Source organism: Protomyctophum bolini (genome assembly GCF_963924005.1).
Source record: "Protomyctophum bolini genome assembly, chromosome: 6".
NCBI lineage: Eukaryota > Metazoa > Chordata > Actinopteri > Myctophiformes > Myctophidae > Protomyctophum > Protomyctophum bolini.
In genome coordinates this window covers 30,351,145-30,366,978 of record NC_137867.1, presented here as the reverse complement: position 1 = coordinate 30,366,978, position 15,834 = coordinate 30,351,145, and the positions used below count along the sequence as shown (strand labels likewise).

At 43.6% G+C, this 15,834-nt stretch overlaps 1 protein-coding gene across 7 annotated transcripts in view; it reads left to right on the top strand.

The window, feature by feature from the left end:
• fbrsl1 (fibrosin-like 1) overlaps positions 1-15,834 on the top strand; it is a 400,645-nt gene that overhangs the window by 256,911 nt on the left and 127,900 nt on the right. For all 7 annotated transcript variants that reach the window (XM_080766465.1, XM_080766464.1, XM_080766467.1 and 4 more), the window contains exon 5: positions 10,651-10,680. In XM_080766465.1, coding sequence (XP_080622591.1) covers positions 10,651-10,680 — 30 coding nt within the window. The remainder of the gene's footprint in view (positions 1-10,650; positions 10,681-15,834) is intronic.

Genomic DNA, 15,834 nt, shown 5'->3' with positions numbered 1-15,834 from the left:
AAGTCAACATCCCATTTCCTCGCTGCTTCCTCGCCTAATTTCCTCCTACGCGCCCGACTTAGATTTCCAAAGCCCTGGACGGCATTTTCTTCTTCTTCTTCTTCTTCTTCTTCTCCTACTGCTGTTGCTGCTGTTGTTGGGCCAGGGGGGCTAAGAGCCAGGGGCCCGGAGCCCTGTCAAAACATAGGGAAGGTGCTGAGGGTTGTGTTGTGTGTGCGGAGGGGGTTGTGTGTGTGGGTGTGTTCCCGCGAAAACTAGCAAGAGAATTACCTAGCAAGTTAGCTGTTGTGAGGCTAGCATGCACTGATGGACAGCATATGAGATATGCAGAAAGCTAAAGGGAAGGCGAGAGCCTATTAAAAGACAAAGTGATCACACACACACACACACACACACACACACACACACACACCCTGCTTTGGAAAGCAGAAGCGAGCTGTTTTAATTTAGTGAAGGTGACAGGGGAGAGGAATCCTTCAAATTCACTCCCTCCCAGTACTCCCTACAGTATGTACTGTATGTCATCGTTATCATCAATCTGTCCATCAACCCCATCTCTCTCTCACTCACACGCGAGTGTACTGTAGCAGAACTTGTTTTCAGTGCTCTCCAGTGTTGTTTACATACATGGACGTTGTCAGAGTGTAGAATATAAATTACCCTGTCTAGTTTTGGCTCCTGAGTTCGCAAATATATCTTTCCTCACTCATGCTTGATTTACGCGGAGGCCCCTGATGTTAACTCTTCTCTGTACTGTATGTGTCAACATTGGCTGTGTGTGCGGGCATGCGTATGTGCGTGTGTCCGTGTGCAGTAAATCATTAGTGTTTAACTCTGAGGGCAAAAGAAAAAAAGTACTGTTCCCAAATAAACCAGTAAGGGGCCCATGGACAATGTTTTGGAACAAGGAACTATACGATACATAATTACATGGGACAAGTAACGAGCTCTACTACAGCACATAATTACATGGAAGTAGTGCGTGTGTGTGCTGGCCTGCGTGTAGGGGAGGTGAAAGGTACAGTAGGGTTGATGGATATATTGACACTTCTATTGGTGTGTCTGCTTCAATTACTCCTCTATTCTAACAACTGATCTCTCTCTCTCTCTCTCTCCTCTCCACAGTCACACCCTCTATGAAAGAAGCTTTTAGCAAAGCCATCTCTCCATCTCTCTCTGTTTATTTGTACAGCTAACATGGAGGTTTTTTCCCTTTACATTAAAACCTGCCTGGCTCTTCCCCTTCCACCGGTCAATATCATTTCTAACTCCTCTTTCTCTGCCTCTTTCTCTCCTCCTCTACCCCTCATGCATCCACCCCTCCCTCCCTCTCCTTTTCTCTCATCCCATCTCTTTCTCTCTCCCTCTCTCTCTATCCACTCACTGTCGATCCCTCCGGAGCCTCCATCCTCCTCAGAATCGATACCCCCCCCCCCCCCCCCCCCCACTAATCTACGGCCTCCCGGGCCGGCCCCGGTGTAATCAGCTGACTTCCCATGGTGCCCAGCGGTGGGGTTAAAGGTCAAATGGCTGTATAGATCTGATCCTGTGATCAAATCACTCTGCTAGCTTGGAGCTTTCAAACACAGTCCCACCAGGGTTAAGAGCAATTGCTTGGATTTTTTCTTCAGTCTCTAGGAGGTCGTGGAGGTTGAGTAGTGCAGTGATGGTGTTATGTGAGCTGTTTAGATCCTATTGTAAGCGTGACACTGACCCCGCTGCTACTGAAAGGCTATTTACACTGTACAGTATATGGGGGGAAGTATATTGTGGCAGTTGTGGCCTTTTTCTCTCTGTTGAAAATGGCGTTTTTAGCTTTTGAGTGTTCTGTACTAAAGATATTTTTCTTTTCATGTTGTTAGGCACACATACCACCGATTCTCAAATTGTTCCTATGATTGGCTGAACAAGTTTTGGTCTGCAAGACTGACAGTATGTCTCTCAAGAAGACTTGCAGGATTAGGCACATTTGAGTTTTGTTTTGAAGTACACCAACTTAATCCACTGAACAAAATCCACCTGCGGGCAATCCAGACTGGGCTGGTGACAGCAATGGGAAGGTGAAGTTAGTGCTCCAGACTGGGCTGGTGACAGCAATGGGAAGGTGAAGTTAGTGCTCCAGACTGGGCTGGTGACAGCAATGGGAAGGTGAAGTTAGTGCTCCAGACTGGGCTGGTGACAGCAATGGGAAGGTGAAGTTAGTGCTCCAGACTGGGCTGGTGACAGAAATAGGAAGGTGAAGTTAGTGCTCCAGACTGGGCTGGTAACAGCAATGGGAAGGTGAAGTTAGTGCTCCAGACTGGGCTGGTAACAGCAATGGGAAGGTGAAGTTAGTGCTCCAGACTGGGCTGGTAACAGCAATGGGAAGGTGAAGTTAGTGCTCCAGACTGGGCTGGTAACAGCAATGGGAAAGTGAAGTTAGTGCTCCAGACTGGGCTGGTAACAGCAATGGGAAGGTGAAGTTAGTGCTCCAGACTGGGCTGGTAACAGCAATGGGAAGGTGAAGTTAGTGCTCCAGACTGGGCTGGTAACAGCAATGGGAAGGTGAAGTTAGTGCTCCAGACTGGGCTGGTAACAGCAATGGGAAGGTGAAGTTAGTGCTCCAGACTGGGCTGGTAACAGCAATGGGAAAGTGAAGTTAGTGCTCCAGACTGGGCTGGTAACAGCAATGGGAAGGTGAAGTTAGTGCTCCAGTCAAGGTTTGGTGAGTGATACCCTCCTCATCACACCATAAATACTTAAGTAGGATGCATGGCATGCATGTATATTCATACAAGTCCAAGTCCTTCCCGACTGTAACATATCTCTATGATACAAATCAAGGCTACAGTACCTTTCAGGACAGCATGTTACAATTAGTTTAATTCCTATCCTAGTTTATATCCTGTACTCTACTTATTGCTTAAGCTACTGTACCAATAGGCGACACATACTGACACCAACACAGGTACAAGGATTTCTAGCCTCTGTGCAAAGCCAGCACATGATCTTTGGGAGATCATCTGCTGGTAGTTTGAGGCCTGGCAGGAGGGCGGCCAGCAGTCTTCAGGCTCTGCTGGTACCGCCCTAGAAAGTGAGGCCACCGTGGCACCTCATCCCAGCAGCCGCAGGGGGGAAATTGCAGTGGGAAATTGGTGTTGTTCCATGGGTATCAGACGCTGCTTGAGCTCTGCGGCTATCTAAATGGGCCATTACCTCCTCCCTGAGCTCTCTCACCCCCTAGGAGGAGATCTCTGGGCTTGTCTGCACTCTGTCTGCCTCTTCATAACCACAAACGACTAAAGGCACCGTCTGAACATTGGTGGTTGTTGTATGAGGAGAAGAGTAAAGGGGTTTTGTTCCAAGATACCATGACAATAGTAGACATTTCAAAAGATTACTTAGTTAACACTTACTCTAACAAAATTATTAGCAACACAAAATTAAAACAAACTATGGTCATCAGAATATTGAAATGGATGTGTGCATGCGTGCATGTTTTTGGTGTGTTTCGGACAGGCAGGCCAGCATTCAGCCCAGTCTGGCAAGCCTTTGCCTCTCTGCTCCCTCCTCTTTCTCCTTTCCCCTGTTTCTTCTGCTTTCCTAGTTTCCTCTCACTCTATCGCCCCTCTAGTCCTTTCCTGCTCCCCTCTCTCTATCTCTTAGGCAGTATTCATAGCAGAGTCTCTCTATCTCTTAGGCAGTATTCATAGCAGAGTCTCTCCACTGAGTGTGACAGGTGGAACGGGGATGATTAATTTGGCCGGTCGTTTTAATGTGCTGCAGGATGCGCAACGCTTATTGTCTTCCCCCCCACCACCTAGCATGTCTGTCGGAGTCTGCCAGTGAAAAATGTTGCTGAGAATCTAGAGTTCCATTCCAACCTCCCAGCATTCCCTCTGTCTCTTTCTGTCTCTCTGTGTATTATTATTTCTCTCTCTCTCTCTCTCTCTCTCTCTCTCTCTCTCTCTCTCTCTCTCTCTCTCTCTCTCTCTGTGCTCATTTTAAACCTGTGGTATGGCTACGTTGTCATGGGGAGCCAATGCAGGTCGAGGCCTCCGATTCCAGCCAAGGAAGAGGCCCCGCTGGTGGAATAAATTAACTGTCTCTGAAGTGTTGAAAGCTGTGTAAATGTCAAACGCATCCATCTGATGTGCTGTGCCTGGGTGAGGGGGAGTGAAAAAGCTGGATGGATGTGTGTGTGCAATCTGTGCATGTGTGTGCCGGTGCTTATGTGCGAGCCATCCGGTGAAGTCTGTCCCTCGTTACCCCTCAGTGTTTGGTGGTTGCCAGGTGCAGATGTTGCTGCTTGCTGACTGTCTGTGAAGAGCCTGCCAGGTTTTTCCTTTTTGAATATCCACACTGCAAGAGCCTGAGTGTCCCAATTTCGGACATGTCATTAGGTACAAGGTAGGGCTATATATCAAGGTATTCAGAGAAGGCCCTGTGAGCCTCAGAAGAAAGAAAATATTAATTTTAGGCCCTGTGAGCCTCAGAAGAAAGAAAATATTAATTTTAAAAATTACTTTTTTATTTATATTTTGTAATCAAATTTATTAAAATAGTTTGTGTCGCTAATCTGTTAAAACCGCACTGTTTCACTCGCCATAGTTGTGTTCGCCCCATTCACTGCGCATTAGAGCATTTTTGTACAGGAGAAAATAACAGCCAATCGGAGATTTCTTTTCACAAGTCACTGGGCAGACTTTCCTCCATTGAGGGTATTCTAGAATGGCCGGGCAATACACTTTAACGGGAGCCCAGGTGTGGAGTGACAGTTTGATCAGCCAATCACATTTGGAGCTGTAGTCAATGGGCGTAGTCTTTTAGATGCCAAGGTATGCTAGAGGGATCTTGCCCCTCGGCTACCGTAGCGAACTATCTAGCAAGACAACACAAGCAAGCATACCCGTAGTAAACAAACCAATGAAACATGGCAGAAGAAAATGATACCGTCGATGTTGTTGCGGATTTATTAACAGTTCCCTTTTCAAGAAGAACATTTAATGAAAAGAAATGAATGAAAAAAATCGGGATATTTTAAAACGGCTCATACACTGTGTGGTTTTCCTAGGGAAACAGGAGATGGCTTTCAGGGGGCATGATGAGAGTGCAACATCTTTGAACCGGGGGAATTACCGGGAGCTTTTGTCATTTTTAGCAGAATATGATCCAGTTTTGCACTACCATCTGACCACTTCCAAGGTATTTATTGGAACCTCAAGTCAAATACAGAACGATTTGATAAGTGCTGTTGCTGATGTGATGAATGACGAAATTAAAGAAGAAGTAAGGAACGCGTCATGTGTAGCTCTAATGCTGGATGAAACGTCAGATGTGAGCAATGCTGCACAGCTGTCGATTGTTCTTCGTTATGTAACAGACAGTGGCGTAAAAGAGAGGTTCATTAAATATGTGGATGTGTCGGGGGGCAAAACAGCAGCAGAGGTTGCAACCCTGGCTCTTAATTTCTTGGAGGAATATGCATGCACAGATAAACTTGTAGCGCAGTACGGTGCACCCGTTATGGCCTCGGGAATAAACGGTGTCCAAGCCAAAGTGAAGGAAAGGGTCCCCGATGCGCTTTTCATACACTGTTATGCACATGTCCTTAATTTAGTTTTATCAAGGTGTAAAAAAAATACAAGAATGCAAAATCTTCCTCTCACACCTGTCTTCCATGGCCGCGTTCTTTACTAAATCACCCAAACGTACGCAAGTGATTGACCAGTTGTGTCAAAGGCGACTGCCACGATGCCGACTGTGAGTGAAACAAATTAATTTATATTGATGGATCTGCCGCTGCGCATTTTATTTCCACACAAATATCTTGAAATATTGTCTTGGCTGCTGTGCGTTTAATTTGGTAATTCTTGACTTGATATTTCTTTGCATACCGTAACTGCTGTTACGAGGTTGATTGTGTGGCACAATGCTGTGCCACACAGCTTGGCTGGGCTGCTGTGCGTTTAATTTGGTAATTCTTGACATGATCTTTCTTTGCATACCGTAACTGCTGTTACGAGGTTGATTGGGTGGCACCAGTGGCAGCTGGCATCGATTTAGGCCGATGTGCCTTAATTGTGAATGAAGTTATTAGCGCAAATATTAATTTAGCAATGGCATTGGTATTGGTTTCTCACTCATATAGGCAGGGGGCACGGGGAGCTCACACTGTGTGTGTGTGTGTGTGTGTGTGTGTGTGTGTGTGTGTGTGTGTGTGTGTGTGTCCAGCCTGCTCGTGCACTGTCTGCAGCTCATTAATAGGCTGGCCGTTATGTGATAAAAAATTAAATCAAATTTCAAATCCACCTCTTAAATAGCACAGTAAAGATGATAATAATCTAATAGTTCTTTATAGATTTTGCTCTCAAAGTGCACCAAATTGAAGCATTTCCTTTGCAAAAAATAAATAAAAATCTGCGGTCGGGGGGGGGGGGGGGGGGGGGGGGGGGGCTAAGGCGCCCCCACCCCCCCCCCCCCCCCCCCCCCCCCGTCGTGGCAGAGACATATATGAAGGCCCAGTTCATTACGGTACGCATCGCCACTGATATATATAGTAGGTCTACAAGCTCATGTGCAGCATCGCATCCCAGTTTATACTTACTGTACAAACTTTGTACTAACTGTACACATGGACTTGCTTTAATTAAACTTATGTTTTCTCACGCCAATAAAGCTCCTTTGAATTGAATTGGGTCAGTGTAGGAGAGACAGAACTGAACTGATGGACAGAAAGGGAAGGATTTGTGAGCAGCGTATGATTGTACTGTATGTTCCCCTTGCCTGCTGGCTGAGCAAGTTGCTTGGTAGTGTGTTTCCTGTTCTTTACTGTTTGGAGATGCCTTAATTAAAATGTCTTTCCCAGTCTAGAGAGCACACTCACTGAAGCATATGCACATACTGTATATATACACCCACCCACACACAATGTGTGCACTGTGCACACAACATGCACACAACATGCATGTTGACTTAGTATGCGCACACTTGTGGGTGCACATGTGTTAATGTGCACCCATATGCAAATGTGCAGCCATAGGTTAATTTCATTATTTCCATTTAATTTCTTGCTTTTCAGTTCCTTTCCACAGAGCTGTGCCTGTCCTCTCTCGCCCCTGCTGCGCATCCTCTATCGCTCTCCCTCTCTCCCTCTTTCTGTCTCTGAGCCCTGGCTAGTATCTGTCTTTACGCTCTGCTGCAGTGCATGTTTCCTGTAAAAGCAGTGGGATAAGCACCATGCTGTGCTCTTTTCATATTTTTTTCTTTCGCTCTCCTTTGCTGGCTACATCCCCGCGAGGCTTCATCCCTCATCTCTCACAGCTCCTGCTGTAAGCAACGCGGGCCAGTCCGTACCCAGGGAATAGACAGGTCCAGCTTGTTTTTCCTCCATCACCCAGGGTTTAGGCCCATCCCCACTATTAGGGAAGAACTGGCAACCGCTGTGAGATGGATGTCATGTGCTACATTGCAAGCTAAGAACACATTTACAACTGGTTTCCTGGGAGGGTTTCATGTCAGATCGAATTGGTTGTAGTTTTTTCTTTCTTTTTCTTTCTTTATTTTCTTGGTTTTTCATTTAGCAGATGGAAGAGTAGTTTGTTTTGGATGTGTGTGGTCATAAAATAAGACGGCAGCGCAGTGGGTGAAGAAATGGCTGCTGATTACAGGTTGTGAAGAGCCGGTGTGAACAGGCAATGTAGAAAATGACTGAGAATTAATTTGTCCACAGATTCGCTGAGTAGAGAGTTGATTGACAAGCAGGCATAAGCGTCTCTCACTTTTCTCTTCTTAATGCCCTGGACGATGTAATGAATGTCGTTTGACAAGTGTCAGCCTGGAAATTAGAGTTTGCAAACATGCTCAAGGGAATAGAGGAGACATCGAAAATAAGCCATTTTCTCTTCATTCTTCACTTGTGCACAAGCCAAAGCACAACATTATGGTAAAGTAAGAAGTCATGTCCACACCCAAGAAATGTACGCTCTTAACAAAATGATTGCTGTCTAGCATGAAAGTCAAATTCATTGTTAAATATAATTAAACAAATCACACCCGTGTGAAGTGAGGAGCGTTCTTATCATCGTACATCATTGTGACCTAAAATACTCTATTTGCTCAGACACTATGACGTAGTTGTGTAGGACAAAGTTTGTGCACACACACCAAAAGCTGGATATAGGGTAGCACCCCTCAAAAATATACTACAAGACCATTTTCTCTCAATCTTAGGAACATCCCCTTTTCTCTTACGCCCCATTCAGAAACAACACAAGGTAATACATCAAATGCATAGAAATAGTCATCTAGGATAAACCAAGAACCTATCATCAACAGAAGATTATCCATACATTAAAACTATAAACACTATACTGACCTGGCATCTGTCTACATAACATGCTGATTACATATTTTAACCTTTGCATACGCCAGCAAGGTCGTCGAGGCTTGGGCAAGTGCTACGGGCTGGAGTCTGAAGAGGTGAGTTTTCAGACTATGGTTGAAGATCGGGAGTGATTCTGCAGTTCTAATTGCAATATGGGAGTATTCCATAGTTGCAGTTCCTTGGTTCCAAAAAGCACCTATTTTCTTTCTATACCTGCATTCGTGAAGAGGCACTCCAGTCCTCGGCCAATGTACTGGCGTGTGCTCTCTCTCTATTGGTGTGTGTCCTTGTTCTGAGGCCTTGTGTAAGAATAGCTAGATCTGAACAATCAGCACTCGGGCATGTCTTGAATTATTCTGCGGATAGAGACACAAATGCAACAAGAGACCTTCACGTGGGCGGTTAAGCCACTATATCTCTTTTCTGTTGAGTAGAAGTCACTTTCTATATCCTCTGCTTTCACAGAACAGGATGATTCAAGGACAGACGGTTACATCTTCATTTTTCATTTATTCAGTTGTTCACTCTCAGAGTTAAATTAACACTGATGATTTTATTGTGCAGAATCAGCAGTCCCCCCCCCCCCTCTCTCTCATCCACCCTCCCAAGAGATCTTGGCCACTGAGCCCTTGTACTGATTGCTGTCGTTACTTAATTATACATTTGGACCCACCGCACTGACAACAGAGGGGCTGCTGTGGCTCCATTGACCCGTCTCCCACCCCATTGTACCCAGCACTGACAGAGAGTTAAACAAAATAAAGGGTCCACTTCAATATGTTGCCACAGAGACTTAATTGACAGATTGAAGGCAGTTTCCATACTGGCCGGGGGTGGGGGTGACTTTGTACCGCTCCCTCCCTCCCGTGTGTGTGTGGGTGTGTGTGCGCGTGTGTGTGTGTGTGTGTGTGTGTGTGTGTGTGTGTGGGTGTGTGTGCGCGCGCGTGTGTGTGTGTGTGTGTTTCACTGTCTATGAACATTTGTTCGTCAGCCACAAAAAAGCCACGAAGGACACTGTAGGAGCTAGGGCTTAGTGATGGTTGTGTGTTGGGTGCGGATTGATTGATTGATTGAAATATTTATTAACAGTTTGCAGAATTACAGTACATTTCAAGCACAACTCAATACAAAGACTGTTAACTGTGAGTGGACGACCCAATAAAGCATTACAGGGTCCACCTTGTTCAATTCATCAAAACATTTAGAGACGTACAAATAGACACTTCTATATAGCCAAAGAACAGAACAGGAATTCATAAAAGGAGGTAAAAAGGGAAAAGAAACATATACAGTGAGGGGAAAAGGGGTGGGAGGGGGAATTCCGATTTTCGAATTGCAGCCGTCCGTATGTGCCCTTTGAGAGTGGTTTTGAAGGAGTCAAGGGATTTGCTTGTCTTAATGTGGCATAGGTTTCTCTTATTTTTACCCTAAATCACATTTTTCCAGTTTCATCCCCAATTAGGCATTGCAATTAGCTGCAGACCCCCCATTGAGAAATTACTTCCAAGCTATTTGCGTTATTGCTGAAATGTTTTGAAAATGTTTCAACAAAATTGACATGCCCAAAATAGGAATGGCAGGTTGAAAGTATAGTTACTGGCACATCATTTTAGGATTTTAATTTGAATTTAAATGAAAATGAGTAAAAAAATATATACATACCGTATATTTATTTCTATTATTTAGTTTTTTCTTTCATTTTCCTCTCCATTTGACCCCTGGTGGCCACCCTGGGGTACTGCCTATAATCGCAGTATAATTACATTCACATCACATCCTTGTTCATTCACACAGTATTATTCCTTCACTTCCTCTGTACCTGTAGCGCTGCTGTGAAAATTAAAGTTCAGTCCTTCACAAACCATTTGAAATACAATACTTAATGGGCATGATGGGTTTGAGTGTTTTGCAAAGCCACAGCACTGTGCGTTCTTGAGGGATAAAGCAGACAATTTTTACAGCACAATAAAAGGGCTAAATGACGAGGTTTGTGTGAATGTGAGTGTTTGAACAGGTTCTTTAGAACTCACGTGGAAAAAACACCAGAATTCTGCTGTTGAGAGTGCCATGCACTGTTTTTGAACCTTTAAAAAAAAGAATCCTCAGGCTGCCAACCTCCAGAAACCCCCTACCGCCCGCACCGTTTCCCATGCTCAAAGCTGTCACTGAAGGGGAGGTTGCACACAAAAACAACAACTGCACTGATTATGAGCTACTATAGGGGGGCCCAATGAATAATTCTTTATGTTTACCCATCTCTCTCTCTCTCTCTCTCTGTCTTGCAGTGTGACAGCGAGAGTGACATTGACGACAAGGTAAGACTAGCTCTTTCCTCTTGTTTATTCTAACCGTCACCATATACAGTTGTTGAATAACAAATGTTTCACCACTCAACTAGGAAGCAGCAGAGAGACAGGCATTGTGTTGTTAGTAGAAAGAAAAGAAGAGTAGCCTCGACAGTCCACCATTGGTTATTTACATTTTACACTGAGCAGGAAACGTGACGAAGAAAACTGTTCACAGGGGGTTTTCTCTTCTCAATGCAGTTATTTTCTTTGTTGTTTTATTTTAGTAGTATTACGGTTTTCACCCTATATAACTTGAACGCATAGGCAATCAAGACCATTAATTAATGACAGCTGTGTAGGGGTGAGGATTGTGTGATGATTCTAATGTACAGGATTCTATAGGTCACCACTTTTGGTGTGACACACACACAGCTTCTGTTTCTGTTTACAATGCCGTTGTCAACACGTGCTGAGTTGACAAAGATTGACAGATTTTGGAGAAGACTGATAGTTTATCTTTTAGTAATTAGGATGTGGAAGTATTCACAATACTTTTTGATTTATTGGGATTGGGGAAAGGAGGATGTGATCAAGCTCCACAAGACCACAACATTGGTAGGCTCAAGGCTGCATTTATTTTCCTTTTCTTTCCTCTCAGAGGTGCATGTTATGATGGAAGACTGATAGTTTATCTTTTAGTAATTAGGATGTGGAAGTATTCACAATACTTTTGGATTTATTGGGATTGGGGAAAGAAGGAGGATGTGATCAAGCTCCACAAGACCACAACATTGGTAGGCTCAAGGCTGCATTTATTTTCCTTTTCTTTCCTCTCAGAGGTGCATGTTATGATGGAAGACTGATAGTTTATCTTTTAGTAATTAGGATGTGGAAGTATTCACAATACTTTTGGATTTATTGGGATTGGGGAAAGAAGGAGGATGTGATCAAGCTCCACAAGACCACAACATTGGTAGGCTCAAGGCTGCATTTATTTTCCTTTTCTTTCCTCTCAGAGGTGCATGTTATGATGGAAGACTGATAGTTTATCTTTTAGTAATTAGGATGTGGAAGTATTCACAATACTTTTGGATTTATTGGGATTGGGGAAAGGAGGAGGATGTGATCAAGCTCCACAAGACCACAACATTGGTAGGCTCAAGGCTGCATTTATTTTCCTTTTTTTCCCTCTCGGAGGTGCATGTTATGATGGGAGCCCCTCCAGCAGGCTAGGGAGCCCCGCTCAGGTTAGCGGAAAACGACCGCGGGGCGCGGGTTGCCAGGTTTTTTTTATACGTAAAGTAAATATATATATATATATATATATATATCGGTATCGGTATCAGCCAATTAATAAAAAATCGGTGATCGGTATCTGCCCCCAAAAACGTGATCGGAGCATCACCAGGTCCAGTGAAGCCAACCTCCTGAAGGTCCGCAAGGCCAAGTACCGCACCTGGGGTGACAGGGCCTTCTACGTTTCGGCCCCCAAACTCTGGAATGAACTCCCCAACCACCTCAGAGCTGCTCCCTCTCTCCCCTCTTTCAAAACCTCACTCAAAACCCACCTCTTCAAAATAGCTTTCCCCAGTTGACGTCTTGCTTATCCTTTTATCTTTTTAACCCTGTATCTGTTATGTTTTATTTTGTCTTTTTTCTCTTAATAAAGTCTGTTCTTAGTGTTCCCTGTAAAGCGCTTTGGGTATTCAGAAAAGCGCTATATAAATCTGAGCTATTATTATTATTATTATCTCTACTGCTCAACAGTTTTTTCTAGTGATGGGAGATGAATCAGCAAACACATCGATATCGGCCGATTTGAGTTGTTTTTAGATTAATCGGCATCGGTTCGATTAATCAATCAGACCGATTCATTAATCGGTCCGTCTTTACAGATAAACAAGCCCAAAGTAACAGCTTGAACAGATCTACAAGCTATTTAAGTTAAATCTGACTTGCCTAAGCCTGCAGTGCAGATACCCTGTTACATGTATTTTTCAGAATGGACAAAATTATTATAATGTTTCAATACAGAAGGAGATCATATCGACATTGGTAATATCGGTTATCGGCCATAACAGCAATTCAGTGGCGTGCACAGATAGACACTAGGGGGTGCTAGAGCACCCCCTGCCCTTTTGGCAATGTGCCCTTTTGAAAAAAAGAAAAAAAACGTTTTTATTTATTTTTATTTGTTTGTACAGTGTACACTTTACAGTATGTGGACCATGGTGACATTGATCAATTCTTGATAAAAAGCTTAAAATATATTATTTAGGCCCCTCATTATATCGGATATCGATATCGGCCAAAATGTCTCATCGGCACATCCCTAGTTTTTTCCTTATGAGTTTTGAATGGACCACATACGCTACATCTTTTGCAACAACAACAAAAAAACGCAATATTTCATGAATGCAACGCAAGTTACTCAAAATTAAACAATCATACCCAAATTGGAATCCCCCACTGCCATCTCTCGTACAAAATCTACCCAATAGCCCTGGGTAGGAAACCCGACCTGTGAAGATCTGTGTTCCAAGAAGTGCACTTTTCTAGTTTAGACCGCTGCATTAGACCGCATGTGGATGATTGTTTGTCATCATAGATAGAGATCAAATGACTCACCGCCATTACAACGGAGGTCAGAAGATAACACACTTCCACCGCATGTAGATTAGACTACTGTACTGTAGGTCACAGCTTCTATATGACCTACCGTATATCGGCTTGTAGATCAGCTAGTTTCACTATTTGTCAGTAAGTATACAGTCAGTGGTTAAACAGTTTCCTTCCAATCTAGATTGTTGGAAGGAAACTAATAGGCTACCACATGCTTAATCACACTTTATTTATATCTGGATGTCAGATGAAATAAATCACCTGCATAGTTTGCACCTATAGACTAAATACTGTCTGTCGAGTTAACCAAATAAATCCTAGCATCCCTATGCTGGGTCGCATGTTATAACAGTAGCATTTGGTGAAAATAGCCAAACATTTGGAAAAGAATAGCAGATCTAGTACAAGCTGGGACCAAATGTACTCCTGGAGAACCCTGGTCAACAAAGTGCAGTATAGGGTTTAAGTGGTTAAACTGAACACCAAATATCGTAGTACCGTATAATGTCATCTGTTGCAATGTCATGTGTTTTGATCCATACTCCAGTCAGTTTGACAGTTTGTATATGAGTAGTACCAATCTGATTCTTGCATGCTTATGTTTATGAGGAGGCAGCTCACTGATGGCAGCCACGCAGTTACAAGATGAAGCGCCTATGGGGAGGCCTGGCACAGCCTAATTCCCCTGCAGTTTAGCAATTACTCCCTGGTAAATGAATGCGATAGCATGCCTAATCTCCTGTAAGCTTAGCTACCAGTTCTGTGGAAATGTCTGCGGCTCGCTCCCTATAAATAATACATTGATAGTGGGCCTCAATTTGCATTAACTGGAGCCAGGCAAGTCAACAGGCTTTTATCTCTTCATTGAAGCGAGGAGGAATAGAGGCTGCTGTGCTCGTTGACATGACGGGGAGAGAGGGAACAGACCTGTCAGTCACCATACGGATGCCAGGCATCACCCTGATGAAGTAAAGACAGAAGAAAGGAAGGGAGAGAGTATAGACTAGGAGGGGGAGGGAAAGAGAGGGAATGATGGGAAAAGAAGACAATGTACAGAAAGGAAAGGACAAAGGAAGGAAGGAATGACAGGTATTTCACCTGTTATGTGAAATACTATGCCGATTTTGTCATAACGTTTGATTGGCAAGCAAATTGAGCCCCAAAGGTATGTTTGTTTTTCCTGTACAGAAGAAAATATCTAATCTAAAATGCTTTAGAAAAAGGAAAGGCTTTCATGATCCACAGTCTCATTTCAATCAATCAACCAGATCAATTTGCAGACAGGGTACAACACAAAACGAATACAAGTTTGAAAGTCAGTCTTTATAATGAAATTGCAATTCAATCAAGTCATTGCAACCGCCAAACGTACAAAAAGTGTGCTATGCTCATGTAGTTGAATAAAAGTCCATCTTTGTCAGACTACATCAATGCAGGCTGTTTTCATTTATAACACCTATTACCATAAGCAACATGAGAGTAGTGAAAACATATCCAATATAAATGTCTAAGAAAAGAAGAAAAACAAGAGGGTGGAAACACCATATATACAAGCTACTGTAGCTGTCAACAAAAGTTGGATTTTTTTTTAAATATAATTGGCAAAAAAATAAAAATAAACATGCCGGTGTAAAATTGGTTTCCATGTGGAGAAAGACAAACACTGTCATTTGTAATTGCCCACACTCAAGATCTAACTCACCGCCATTAATTTCCAGGCCCAGTTGTCACACAGGTGCCAACTACTCCTGTCGTGCTCCAATGAAAACAAAGACTCCTTTCACATCACATTACCAGCCACCTGAACGCCCACATTGTCACTGGGATTTCATACATTAACTTAATTAGGATATTGCTTGCAGGTGTGCCGCCAGGGTGCAATCGGTTACACAGCCGTATTTGAATAATACTAACAGGCTGGGCGCTTGCAGCTTACTGCTTGCTCACTGTAAGTGAGCCCGTTTAAGATAGTAACACGTTGTAAAACATGCTTGAGATCAAATAAATGGGCGTATGTTTGTCTTTTACTCAGTGCTAATAGCTTGATTATCATTGTACTTTTTTATGACGTGTTCAAAGGCCAAGCTGGCTTAAACAGGGTTTGTCTGTATGAGTCTGACTGCATTATGTCTGTCTATAACAGGGTTTGTCTATGTCTGCATATGCATATGTCTGACTGTACAATATGAACCCACACGAGTATCAGTGTATTACATCACAAGGTCCATAAGATTCGATACAACACCAAGATACCCATGTACCTGTCTAAATGTTAACGAAGTCCACACCCACAACACCAGAGGGAGTACAACAAACCATGTGCAACCCAGATTCGGCACAAACAAGGGACTACATTATTTTCGCTCCAATGCCACCAAAATGTGGAACGCCCTACCAACAGTCATTAAGACATGTGAATCCCTTGACTCCTTCAAAACCGCTCTCAAAGTGCACCTACGGACGGCTGCAATTCGAAACTGGCCCCCGTAAAATCGGAATCCCCCCCCCCACCCCTTTTTCCCCTCACTATATGTTTCTTTTCCCTTTTTACCTCCTTTA